Source organism: Enoplosus armatus, chromosome 21, assembly GCF_043641665.1.
Source record: "Enoplosus armatus isolate fEnoArm2 chromosome 21, fEnoArm2.hap1, whole genome shotgun sequence".
In the NCBI taxonomy this organism is placed as follows: domain Eukaryota; kingdom Metazoa; phylum Chordata; class Actinopteri; order Centrarchiformes; family Enoplosidae; genus Enoplosus; species Enoplosus armatus.
In genome coordinates, this window is record NC_092200.1 from 9275341 (window position 1) to 9288702 (window position 13362).

The following is a 13362-nucleotide window of genomic DNA, read 5'->3' on the forward strand; positions in this document are numbered from 1 at the left end:
GTGCTAAATTAAGCTCTGACGTTTTAGAGGAAAAGTAGGCCTCATGAAAGTAGTTAAGATGATTTCTATGAACAAAGCATCCTTTAAGGGCAGGGTGCTGGAGAGTATGAGTGATATGCAGAGAGACCAGTTCAGCAGCACTGATGGCATCATTAGAAACTATGAGGTCAAACAGGCAAACACACACATAATTCTTTTTCCCCATGGTTTAATTCTTTGGGAGTAACATGATGAAAGTATTGGACAACAGAGTGTCTTACACATTCACACAGCAAAGTACACGACACCGCACAGCATGAAACACAACCATAAAAACAAAAAGAAAGAACAACGAAAGCCTTCACGTCAAAATGCTGGCAATAAATAGGCTGATCTTAATAAATTTATATTCAATACTCTTCTGTACAGATGGTCTATGAATTACAATACATCAACTGAACGATCCTCTTCAGGAAGAGCAACACGGATACACACGGAAATCATGTAAACAGAGAAAGGAAGGCGAAGAGATCCCACTTTCATACACACATTAAATCCACACGCATGTATGCGCGATCAGTGACCATGCGGAGGATCCAGAGGACGCCGATATGAGGCAACAAATAATAATGAATACAGTACATCTTTCTCTTTTCCCTCCACATGAAAATGTGCACACACACACACACACACTCACACAATCACTCACAAAAAGGAGCACAGGGGAGCACGCAGGGTTTTTTCAGGGATACGAGGAGGTGGAATGTGATTCTGCAGTGGAGGGCTCAGAGATGAAAACCAGAAAGGTCATGAGAGGTGGGAGCCTATTCTTCCAACGTACGGAAGGCGTTCTGCATGTCCTCCACTAGCTGAGCGTACTCGGCCTTGATCTTAGCCTCGCCGTCCTTCACCGGGTCCTGTACCAACACAGAAATACAGCCTTACAAACGTGCACAGGAAACAGGGGGCCTGGGTCATTCTCACGGTTAAAAAAAGCTTTTAAATACGCTGCCCCTTCCTTCTGGAAAAAAGTACAGATGAAACTGTCAGCTGATGCCCTTTGGTTAACTCAGAACACTTTAAATGATCTGAACAACGTATTGTTTTTGCTTTGGAAACTCACACTTGATTATGCCTCTTAACTGGATATTGTGTACACTCAGCACGCAGCGTATGACAGTTGTCTTAGCCTTCTTTATGTTGTAACAATGTTATGTTACACTCTCGACCAGGCCTCTCTTGAAAATGAATAAAGAAAACCTGATGGGTGAAGCAATTAACGCTCTACTCCCTTATTGTGATTGTCTCTTAGATGCACTCAGTGTATTGCAGCAAACAATACCTCAACATGCTAAAAATAATCCCTTCAACATACAGCACAAAGACACTCCTCATCTAAGGTACAGGCAGACTTCCTGCTGCACATTATACACAAAGAATTCTGTGTGTTAATAATTTGCCAAACATTTATACAGCAGTTGTCAACCTTTCTGCCTCTGCAGAATGCCTTCAAAATATTTCCCTCTTTGCTTTGATTTCTTCAACCTGACAACCACAAGATAAACACACAAGGCAAAGGAGACATATACACACGGACAAAAAAAAAAAAACCCACACACACACCTTGAATTTCATTGAGCTCATCCTATACAGGATTTCTCCCATGTGCTCCCTGATCATAGCCCAAGTGATCTTGTTGTCGCTCTGAGCTGTGGTCTCCACTGCGTGCCGCGCCATGTCGTAGAAAGAAATCATGTTGGAGAGAATGCCCACCGTCTTATAGAAGGGACAGAACCTGAGGACACAAAGTCAGAAAAATAAGTTATCAGTGATCAGTTGATGATTCATTTTCACTTTCACTTTCTCTCCAAGATCTATTTGAACTCTGGTCGATGACTGAGCGTGACTAAAAGTGAGTGAGCACATGCTGCGTGGGTATGATGTTACCTGTCATAAGGAGTGTAACCGTTCTGCTGCAGGAAGTCGTCTTTGATCAGTTTGGCCACTTCCAGGGTGATTTTATCTGTTTCTGCCAGCGATGCCTGTAAAAAAAAAAAAAAAGTTAAAATGACATTAAAAATCTGTTGGAACAAGCAGATATAGCATTAATGTGATTTTTTTCAATGCGTTTCTGACTTTGAAGCTACGTACAGGGAAAGCAGAAAATCAGATCAAAGCAACCGAGTTGATGCTGAATTACCTTTCCGACGAGCTGCACAATCTCAGCAAGGTCCTCCTCCTCCTGCAGGATCTCCTTGGCCTTGGTACGCAGGGGCACGAACTCGGGGAAGTGCTTGTCGTAATACTCATCCAGAGCACGAGTGTATTTGCTGTAGCTGATCAGCCAGTTCACAGAGGGAAAGTGCTTCCTCTGAGCCAGCTTCTTATCCAGACCCCAGAACACCTGAGAGAGGAAATAACCGGAACATAATAAAGTAACAACCGAAAAACCAAATAAGAACCGAGTACCTTTAATTAACAGAGCGACAGGGGATCTGAATTAGATCATTTACCTGTACAATACCAAGGGTGGCTGAAGTGACAGGGTCAGAGAAGTCACCACCAGGAGGCGATACACTGAGGAAAGAACAAACTGTTTATTTAGTTACAGTCCACACAAGATGTGCAGAGTAATGTCTCCCTCTAGTGGATAAAATGAAGCTGTACTCACGCGCCTACAATACTGACGCTGCCCTCCCTCTCAGGGTTGCCCAGACACTTCACCCTTCCAGCACGCTCATAGAAGGAGGCGAGACGGGCTCCCAGGTAGGCAGGATAGCCGCTGTCTGTGGGCAGATACAGAAAAAACTTTGTACACAGGAGACTGGCTTTGTGCTTTCTACTAGGTTCACATGATTGCACAAAAGAGCATCGTACTGGCTTTTCTCCTTGATGTCAGGGGAAGAAATGTGAACAGAAATGTGCAAACAACACTATTCCTCAATGCCAGAAATACTGGATCCCAATGATCTACAGGAGACTCCAAACTTACCAGCAGGCATCTCAGCCAGACGGCCAGAAATCTCCCTGAGAGCCTCGGCCCAACGGGAGGTGGAGTCGGCCATCATGCTCACGTTGTATCCCATGTCTCTGAAGTACTCAGACAGCGTGATTCCTGCCAACACAACCTGAGTTAGCATGCACTACTTGTGTGTGTTAATCTACATACAAACCACAGAGAGTGAATGAGACTCTTTATTTTACCACAAGTATTGCTGACAGATACCTGTGTAGATGGAGGCTTCTCGGGCAGCTACAGGCATGTTGGAGGTGTTGGCCACCAGTGCTGTTCTCTTCATGATGCTCTCCGTCTTCCCATCCACCTCCATGGTCAGCTGTTGGCCAGACAACACTGTCAGAACACCAATCAAAGTCACTGTAGTCGGGATGCAACACCACCGCTATTGCTACCCACCTCAGGGAAGTCTCGCAGTACTTCTGACATCTCGTTACCACGCTCCCCGCAGCCGACGTAGATGATGACATCGCTGTTGGAGTACTTGGACAGGGACTGAGAGATGACAGTCTTTCCACAGCCAAAGGCTCCTGGGATGGCTGTGGTTCCTCCCTGCACACATCTTCACACAGAGAAGAGAGAGTCAAAAAGAAACTCCAGTGAAGGAAATTAAAATAAGCTCAAAGGGAGGATGTGAGACTCACGGGAAAAGGGCATCCAGCACTCTCTGTCCGGTCAGCAGCGGGTGATTGGCAGGCAGCTTCTCTGTGACGGGTCGCACTTGTCTCACGGGCCACACCTGCACCATGGTGAACTTCTCCTTCACCCCCTCAAACTCCAGCTCCATCACCACATCCTGACACAGAGACACACACACACAAAATCAGAACAAAGCAACACCTAATAGTTATTTCACAGCATCAGATGGAGGTGCGGCGAACTCACAGTGACGTCGTAGTTTCCAGGCGGAGCCACGTAGGTTACAGTGCCTCTGTTTTTGGGAGGCAGCATGATCTTGTGCTTGATGAGGGAGTTCTCGTGCACCATGCCATAGATGTCTCCTCCCGTGATGTGACTGCCAACCTGACAGTGATCAAAAGAAAATACATTTAATTCAGCTAGTAATTTAAACATGTCGAGCTGAAGGTTTGAATTCAGACACACACCCGCAGGCTCTTGGCGGGAATAAACTCCCACTTGAGGTCTCGGTTGAGGGCTCCGATGTTTACACCTCTGGGGATGTAGATGCTTTGTGTGAGGTCGTTGATGTCCTTTAGTGGTCGCTGGATACCATCAAAGATGGACCCCATGATTCCTGGACCCAACTCAACAGAGAGAGGTTTCCCCGTCCGCAGCACAGGATCTCCAACAGACACACCGGCTGGATTCAAGCTCAGGAAAATAAAACTCTGGACGGGAATGTAGGACTATTTCTAATATTTACTTTTACATATGCAAGATACTACTATGCGATATACCTTTTTTTTTTAAAAGAGCAGTGGGAGGACACCCTGGGTTAAAACATTTTGTATGTTGTGTTTAACGATATTAAATCATATATATTATCTATTTCATATTTTGTATCATCTCAGTCTTTTAGCGCGGTGTTTTCCGTGCTTGGTTTGTGTATCACTCTTTTGTCTCTCTTGTGTCTTTTTTGGCCCCTGACTGAAATAAATTGATGGCTTAAAAGAAACTACACCTTACAGCAGCCATACAATGGATCAATATGACAGCTGTGACGTCAAGTCAAGGCAAGGAATGGACAGTCATGTGGTCAAAAGGATACAGGTCTCCTCGTAGACCTGGATGGTGGCCATGTCTCCCTCCAGCCTGATGATCTCTCCCACCAGCTCACTGTGGCCGACACGGACCAGCTCATACATGGCCGCTCCCGCCATGGCTGTAGCTGTCACCACTACAAAAACAAACAAGGTAAAGATTCAAACCACAGGGAGCCAAAGGGCAGTAGCGGAACAAGTCTGTCCCCTTTTATTTCCTGTCTTAGCTCAAATATTGTTGCTTCGGATTTAAAGGCTTCTGTAGTAATTCTGCTGTGTAATAAGAGCAAAGTGGACAAAGAGTTTGATTGCGATGATGGTGTTTATGCGTGTGTGGTTGCCAACCTGGTCCGGAGACTCCATGAACGTATCCAAACTCGCTCTCTTTCTCCTCATCCCTGACCTTGGGCAGCTTGGACATGTCCATCTTCACAGGTTTATTAGTCTGACTGGAAGGACAGCAGAGATGAGAGGACTAATGTGAGGGAGACAACAGGTGACAGAGAACTAAAAGAAATGAGAAGGTTAACCAGAGGACTGCAGGAGAAGCCTCTGCAACAACATAGCCTCTGTGTCTACATTTGAATTACTGACAACTTCTATTAGCAGCCATAAAGAAGCTGTGGGTAAGAGTGCTTTGATTACTGCTGTTACAGTTAATTTCATCCGAGACCACACAGTGTTTAAGGACCGAGCCAACATTGACCTGGTTAATATGAAGAGAATGAAATCTATTTTAGTTAAAATGGGGAGAGAAACACAGCATGATATGAAGCAAGCTCAAAGCAAAGTTCATTACCTGCAACAGGAAGTCATTTTCGATATATTATTGTGATATATAACACATACTGTCTTTTCACAAAAGATTAAGACCAAACCAAATGAATTTTATCAACGTAGAGGCAGAAAAAATAAAATAACATTAGAAAAATAAAAATATTAGTGTCTCAATCTACACATTCACAGACAGATATTTGCCTGGCACTGTGCTTGGTTGTGGCACCTCCTACTGTAACCATGGAAACCGCCAGGAAAATATGGCAACATCACAGCTCATGACTCTTTAGCACTACCGAGCCTGATCCAGGCCACCCCCCTCATCTCTTTCACCACCTTGGCCACACACACAACACACACACACACACACACACACACACACACACACACACACACACACACACACACACACTTCAGGTACAGCAGTACAGACAGTATGACGCGTCAGGCTAACATTAGAGGGGAATCCCACAGAGCATGTCTCTCAGGGGTGCACATCTGCATAATATTGTCTCCTATTATTCATATTTTTCTGTCATTTGCACATCACGTATCTGCTAGATACTACCCAAACTCAATCCAGCTACATGCAGGAGCATCACAAACACAAGCTGTCATCAGTCGTGACATAAACCCATCCCCACAGAGAGCTGACTGCAGATGCTCTGCACACATTAAAGAGCAGCTTTATCTGCAATATCCCGTGTGCATCACACACAGTAGATCCAGTCAACATGCTCAAAAATGCAATATTCCTCATTTCTCATTCCCTATCTGACAACCGCATCACACATTCAGTACTCCACATACATGCCCTTTTCTTGTCCTTCCCACTGATGTACAGATCTTCCTGCTTACGCTAGGCTGCTTAAACCCATCTGTGCAGGAATATGGCAGCTCCTCCAACTGGTCAATGCAGGAATTACAAGAATGACACCTGAAGTATCAATGTGTACTTGATGTTTTTTTTAAAGAGCCTCTTAAGAGCTGCATACAGTGGGAAGATAAGGTTTATTGTTCTAATGATTAATTTACTTAAGATCACAGACAACTCTATACCTGCTTGATTTATTCTAATTCTACAAATCAAAGTAGAAATACATTTAAAAGCTTAATATTACAATGTCTGTTAAAATATATACACCTCTTTGCAAGCAGTTAAGGTCAAATTCTCTTGTAATAATCGTGGATAGATATGACACTTGATCATATGATCCTGGCACATGACTGACTGGTCTCGCTGTTTAAAGCCTCTTTAAGGAAGTGGAAAACTGGCATGGTGCAAAACTGGGAAGTACAAATCAAGACTGTTATGAAATACTGGAGAAATGTTCCCCCTGACTACAATCCTCCACAGACTGATCTTAGAAGAATGGTGAAAATGGCCAAAAGTCGAATTAAAAGTGTCAGAAGGGAAACGAGAGAGACAAAGTATGCTGTACCTGTATTTTCTGTAAGTTAGGGCTGAAGGCAGGCTTATTGTCTGTCTATGCTCATTGGATATTTGAGTTAAAAGGACAATACGGTAACAACACCGACAAGAGGCATGTAAATGTGGATACTGGTGCAAAAATAGGCTCAGAAATGTTACATGTAACTGAGATGACCACGAAAACCATCCTGACACACTCGTGTTAATTGCAAAGTCCTTCACTGTAGATAGCTGATAGCATGAAACTCAGCTAATGTATTATTGTTTTAATGAAGAAATTCATGTCAATGGTAGCGATTGAGACCTGGTAGCCTGGAGATGGTATATGATGACTGGGGCTCTGTGCCATTGCTTTGAAACTGATCTCAGGATATTCAGGTTGATAGCAGTCCTCGATGTTGTACCTTGGCTAGCTTACACTGACACAGCAAGGAGAGTCAAAAATCCGGCGGATGGATCATGAATTAAAATGTCTGTGGTTTCCGCTCAATACCACTTTGTTTTAACAGTAAAAACAACGTTAGCTAACTCTGTAGGTTATTCGGTATCATGAAAACGATAGCAAGACTGGTCTCTCGGCCTGGCTGAAAATTGCTGGCTCTACCGTTTTGGCGCAACGGGATAGCTAAATTATTTAATTATCAAAACACAACAAAGCCAATATTCGTTTATAATATTGAGAACACACACAGACAAAAACACAATAGTTACCGTCTGGTTGTGAAGTGGTGGTTTACTGTCTTGCCTTGAGAGAGAAACGATGGTTGCTGCGATGCGTGACAGCAGACTGAGATCAGCTGACTTCATTCACTCGCTGCTCGGTTTTACTGCTGGGCCCCTGCAACTGCCGCCATTTTGGATCCGCCCCGACACTGCCGCAAAGATTTTCAAGTGGTGAACCTTGGTGATCGACCGCTCTACATCATTATTCGTCTTCAACAAACACCACTACCCTACGGAAACTGAGAAGGGCCATGCTTGCTGTTCTTTTTTTTATTCTGTTCTTTTTTTAATGCCGTTATCTCAAGATCAGGAGTTAATTATTTTGTTATTTCGAGATAACAAAGCTCGTTTTCTCGTGAGAATGGGTTAATTTATCTCGTAGTCTTCTCCTTAAATGACAAGGACTGAGCTGAATATTATTTTTAACAGAAAGACACAAAGCATTTCTGCCTGTGTTATTAGACCTTGATTGAAGTAAAGTCTGGTATTTTTAAATCCGACAAGCGATTTACGAGTAACTTTCCCTACATTATTATTATTCTTGAGTCACAGTTTTTGCAAGTGGCTCCTGGAGTTTTACCAAACTCTGAGGCCCTGTCTTGTAATGGACCCCTTGTCAAAACGCACTTTTAATAAAATTTTCTTTTGTATTGTGCTTATATAGTGGGCATTCTTAAATAATGCTGCATTTAATCTATGTATAGAGACTGTATATAGTACAGGGGCCAACAGTTCATTTTAATTTTTTTAATTTTTAATGTGGCCCTATTGTTTTAGACCAAATATTACATACTTAAATTACACATACGAAGAGGGCCCACAAGGCCACGAGGAGCCTATCTCTAACAAGCTAAATATCTTTACAGCAACGTTTGAGCCAAAATGGAGGGCTATCAAAAGAAAGGCTGTGATTAATTATTTACTCCATCTAAGCAAATAACTTAAATTTGAAGTCTGTCTCTCTCTTAAAACACTAAACGTGTGTACTGTATTTCTATAATGTGTCGATGTTAAAGGAAATAAATTATACCTCTAACCTTGATACCTCTATAAAGTGGCCTGGTTATATAAGTAAGGCCATGTTTATGATTTTAAATTTGTGGCAGTGTATCAAAACGCATTTGCCTTTTTTTTCAAATTTAATTTAGGGAAACTATAGAAACATTTCCAAAAATGAAAGTAGTTGTGACATTACAATAAATTATGGGATTTCAGCCCTGAGTTTAGCCTCACAAGCTGTGTTTCCTTACGGTCTCGGCTAACTATAACTTTCTCTCATCAAAATTGACCACAAAACATATTGTATAACACAAACACGGAATTATCAAAATCATCCTATATGACTGTTTTAACATTCTGTAATGTAACTACACACAGCTAACCGTTTGCATTTGCCCGTGGATGTTGCTGGGGACCGTTGAGACGTCCTGAAAGACTAATATCAGGGAAAGAAAATTCCCAAACACTTGCAGCAGTGTTTGTGCGCATGCGGGGGTCAGGGTTGACAGTCTCCACACAGTCGTGGAAGGAGTGCGGCGGCTAAGCTAACTGCAACCACCGCAACTAGCTACATGTGGAGGGTAAAACGGGAGGCATCCCCGACCCTAACTCTGTCAAAATTCCTCCTTTTTACCCAAAACAACTCTAAAGTTCAGCCTCATCGAAAATAAGGGATAATATCTGTTTACAATGAAAGGGTGAGTGTAAGCTTTTGAGTCACGAATAAGTAGCTTGGCACGAGTAAAGTTTTTCATGTCTGTTTTTTCTACAAGGGGAGGCGGGGAGGAGACGGCGAGGCTAGCTAGCTTGCTAAGCTACTTTTACTTAGGTATAGGACAAAAATAGAAACGACAGCACCAATACTGAAACAGTTCAGTCACGGAAATTCTTATTAACTTAAGCCGGTTGTCGGTACGTTTAGGTCGCGAACAAGCAAAGCTAACTAGCTAGCTGCTACTGGGAAGCTGAGTCAGTAAACCCACTTTAGCTAAGCTAACTAGGCAGAACCTGGATCTCGGATATTTTGTGTTCGCGTCAAAGTGGACAACATTTCAACTTAACTTCAGCAGCAGTAAGATAGCCAAGTCAGTTACTGGTACAGTGAGCTTGTGTTGGTCAGCTCTGTGTCAGTTGCAGTATCAACGTTACACCAGACATCAACTTCAGAGTTTGTGCCAGCTTGCTCAGTGTAACTTGACATGTCAAAGTATCACACTAACAGTGATGCTTGACGTAGTAACACATTTTTGGCCAAGGTCTTGATTCTCAGATAACGTGAGAACCATTAACGCTGAACTGTATTAATTGTTCAGATAGGATTTCACAGACTTAACTGTTTGAAGTCTGAAAGGAGGCTGGCACTATATATCCTGATGAACAACACACGTGACCAACAGCTGTTTTTTTGGACGTGTAGTCTCCTAAAAATACCACAGTGAACCCCTCAATCATACAAGCTGGAGTGTTGTGTTTGGTTCACTTACACTATATCACACATGGTCAGGTTATTTTAGACTTGATGGTTGATTTTATCAGGTACTGTATCCAATTTCTTAACAAATAAAAGGTAATAATGTCAAATATCACTAGCTTCAGGAGTTTTTGTTGTGTTGAAAGAGTGATTTAGGTGGATTTTGTCTGGCACCAGGAAATACTGTGTGGCCACAGCTTCCACCACATCTGTCTTTTATTGTACTGAGGGGATTCATTTTACTTGGGTGCTGCAACTTTCTGATTGTTAAAATGAACATTGATTATTTTCTCAAATCAATAAATTCATTGTTTGGTCTATAAAATGTCTGAAAATGTCCATCACAGTTTCCTTTAAGAGAACGTGGCATCTTCATATGGCTTGTTTTGTCTGACCATCTCCTAAACGCAACGACATTCAGTTTAGTATTGCATAAGACAAAGAAAAGCATCAAATTGTCACATTTGAGAAGCTGTAGCTCGATAATGTTTGTAAGTTTGTTTGAAAAATTAACTAATCCAATGAATTTTGTGTTGATTGACTAAAGTAATATATTAATTGTTTCAGATTTAGTAGTAATAATGTGTAGTAAATAAAGCAACTGCATTCCGGTGGTTGGTTTTGGAAAAGAAGTACAGAACAGTCAAGACACTGCAGTGGATCTTTAATGCATTTGAGTCAAGTTATACTGAATATAACAGTGTGCCCGTTGTCAGCCATTTGACCGTTTTGCTCTTGTTCCAGTAGCCGGATCGAGCTGGGGGATGTTACGCCCCACAACATTAAGCAGCTGAAACGCCTGAACCAGGTCATCTTCCCTGTCAGCTACAATGACAAGTTTTACAAAGATGTACTGGAAGTTGGAGAGCTTGCAAAGCTAGGTAAGATACATCACTCATGTCACTGACACCCAGATAACTTTAAATTACATTGTCATGAAAAGCTGTACATTTCCCTGCCCTCTACAGCCTAGCAATCATTGCTCCTTTGGTTAGAGTGAAGTAGGAAGAAGAAGCAAGGATGCCCTGTCTGTTGGTGATGTTTCAGCCTTAGCTCCTCTTTGTCTTGCAGCATACTTCAATGACATTGCAGTGGGTGCTGTGTGCTGCAGAGTGGACCACTCTCAGAACCAGAAGAGACTGTACATCATGACACTCGGCTGTCTAGCACCCTACCGTAGACTTGGAATTGGTAAGGAACTCTGCATCTCTGGAAGAAGCTGTAGTGCACCTTATGATCTTGTGTTTTGTTTTTCCAACTTTGCCGTTGTCTTTTTCTCCAGGTACAAAGATGCTGAATCATGTGCTAAACATCTGTGAGAAGGATGGCACTTTTGACAACATTTACCTGTGAGTGTCTAATTACAGGAGGTGTATGAGGAGATTTCATTGGTTTTGTGTAAAGCTAACTAAAGCTGCAGTTAACATGTATTTTCAGTGTAGATTAATAGGATATTTTTTTGTGAAACTGATTGAGTTGTTGGATTCTTTCAGCCCTTCTAACGGTCCTACCACTAACTAAATTTCTTTTTTCCCTCTCCACAGTCATGTGCAGATCAGCAATGAGTCAGCCATTGACTTTTATCAGAAGTTTGGCTTTGAGATCATTGAAACAAAAAAGAATTACTACAAGAGGATAGAGCCTGCAGATGCCCATGTGTTGCAGAAGAGTCTGCGCAGCCCATGTGCACCCCCCACCGGAGAGCTTCAAAAGGCAGAGTAGGGGCACAGCATTTGGAAAGAGCACAGATGTGCCCGTCTCCACAGAAACAGAACTGTGACAAATGCCCCAGGGTCGACACATTCAACACTTTCTTCAAAGGACGCTAAAAAGAGAAAACAAATTTAAAAGTACAAAAATTGCTGCATTTATTTTGCAAAGGGGTCCCCTTTGATTTTTGCATATTTTATTTCTCCCCTTTCCTCATACAGGTAATTGAAAAAGACAAAAAGCTCAGTATCCAAAAGTGCTCCTATTGACAAAGTTGCCAACTTCAGACAGTTTTAGACTTGGTGGAGGGGGAGGGTGTGGTGTTTGCAAATCATACTGTTTGTGTTTGAGTTGTTTTTATGCGGTTATAAAGCTAATGGGGACATATCTATACTGTTGAGCAAAAGAAAACAGTTAGTTTGAAGCAGTGAAAGTGTTTGACATCACTGACACGCACAAAGTCCCAGCCGGTCAGCTTGGAGTGATGCTTTGAGTTGTTTCGTGGAACAGTCACAACTCTATTCCCTCACCACTGAGCCCTGGGATTTATGGGAAATGTGTCCGACCAGTTTGTTTATGTCATGTCCAGAGGGGAAAAGCAGAAATGTATCCCCTCAGTACAGGCGTAAGGAAGGCTGAGCAGTTTTGAGGTGGTGGGAAGACGTGGTCACCACTCATAATTTCTGAATAACTATGTTCCAGCCTGTTAATTTAATTCCCCTTCAACTGTTATTTTTATTTTTTACATTGAAATGGCAAATGGTTCAGAGGTTCTCCTGGGTTTACTACTAAGAGTGAAATCATTAATGGAATGAAGAAACAAACAAATTATCATATTATTGAATGTGTTTCTGAGAAGGGCACTCCACAATGTCTTGTGAGAGATGTTCAAATAACAAAGGATTAGCTGTTTGGGATTGGATTTGGGCATTATTTTCAGTAGTATAATGAAGGTGTGTGAGGATGTGTGTCTCTTAACTCATGGAAGTGTTTTGAGACGTCTAACCTTAAACACCTTTGGCACCTTATGTAGCCACCTCGCAGAAATGGTCTTGTCAAACTTCCTGCCTCAGTCAGCTTCTGCTGTTGCACACACACCTTCATTAAGTTTTGGTATGGTCTCTTGAACAGTGTTTTACCCCGAGGAAGCTCTGAGCCCTCTGCATGCAAGGAGAGTTGTGTCCTCTCCACTGTAGTATAAGCATGTTTTTCCTTTCTTTGAAGAATTTTATCTTTTCTGGAGCTCTATATTGTAAGACTTTTTAACGTCTAAATAAAGGAATTACTATTTGCAGTAAATGTGTTGCTAATTGTCTTATTCTGTTTCATCTGCATGGTGAATTATTATCTAAATAACACAGAAATGTGTTTGAAAATTCATTTGAACGCATATGCTGCATAGAAAGATGTCCAGCATAAATATCTAGGTGCTTTCGTTGTAAACCCGTCCCTGGATGCCCCTTTACACGTCGTGATTGGCTGAAATCCCCATATCTGGAATACGATTGGCTGTCAGCTCCCCCAGAGCCCTCCC

At 42.2% G+C, this 13362-nt stretch overlaps 2 protein-coding genes across 3 annotated transcripts; one reads left to right on the top strand and one right to left on the bottom strand.

The window, feature by feature from the left end:
- Nucleotides 1-191: 191 nt before the first annotated feature.
- Nucleotides 192-7698, bottom strand: atp6v1ab (ATPase H+ transporting V1 subunit Ab). The gene is made up of 15 exons (XM_070927802.1): nt 7637-7698; nt 5062-5165; nt 4725-4853; nt 4102-4316; nt 3881-4018; nt 3640-3791; nt 3395-3557; nt 3206-3314; nt 2972-3094; nt 2651-2765; nt 2493-2556; nt 2180-2383; nt 1927-2021; nt 1603-1774; nt 192-896 (listed from the first exon to the last, which is right to left on the bottom strand). The coding sequence occupies exons 2-15, from the start codon at nt 5141-5143 to the stop codon at nt 804-806; spliced, it is 1854 nt and encodes a 617-aa protein (XP_070783903.1). The 5' UTR covers nt 5144-5165; nt 7637-7698; the 3' UTR covers nt 192-803.
- Nucleotides 7699-9181: 1483 nt separating this feature from the next.
- naa50 (N-alpha-acetyltransferase 50, NatE catalytic subunit) lies at nt 9182-13127 on the top strand. Of its 2 annotated transcripts, none has more exons than XM_070928115.1 (5): nt 9182-9345; nt 10863-10999; nt 11190-11309; nt 11401-11467; nt 11663-13127. In XM_070928115.1, the coding sequence occupies exons 1-5, from the start codon at nt 9338-9340 to the stop codon at nt 11838-11840; spliced, it is 510 nt and encodes a 169-aa protein (XP_070784216.1). In that variant the 5' UTR covers nt 9182-9337; the 3' UTR covers nt 11841-13127. The 2 variants fall into 2 exon arrangements, with proteins under 2 accessions (XP_070784216.1, XP_070784217.1); XM_070928116.1 differs by having other exon boundaries at nt 10866-10999.
- Nucleotides 13128-13362: the final 235 nt, after the last annotated feature.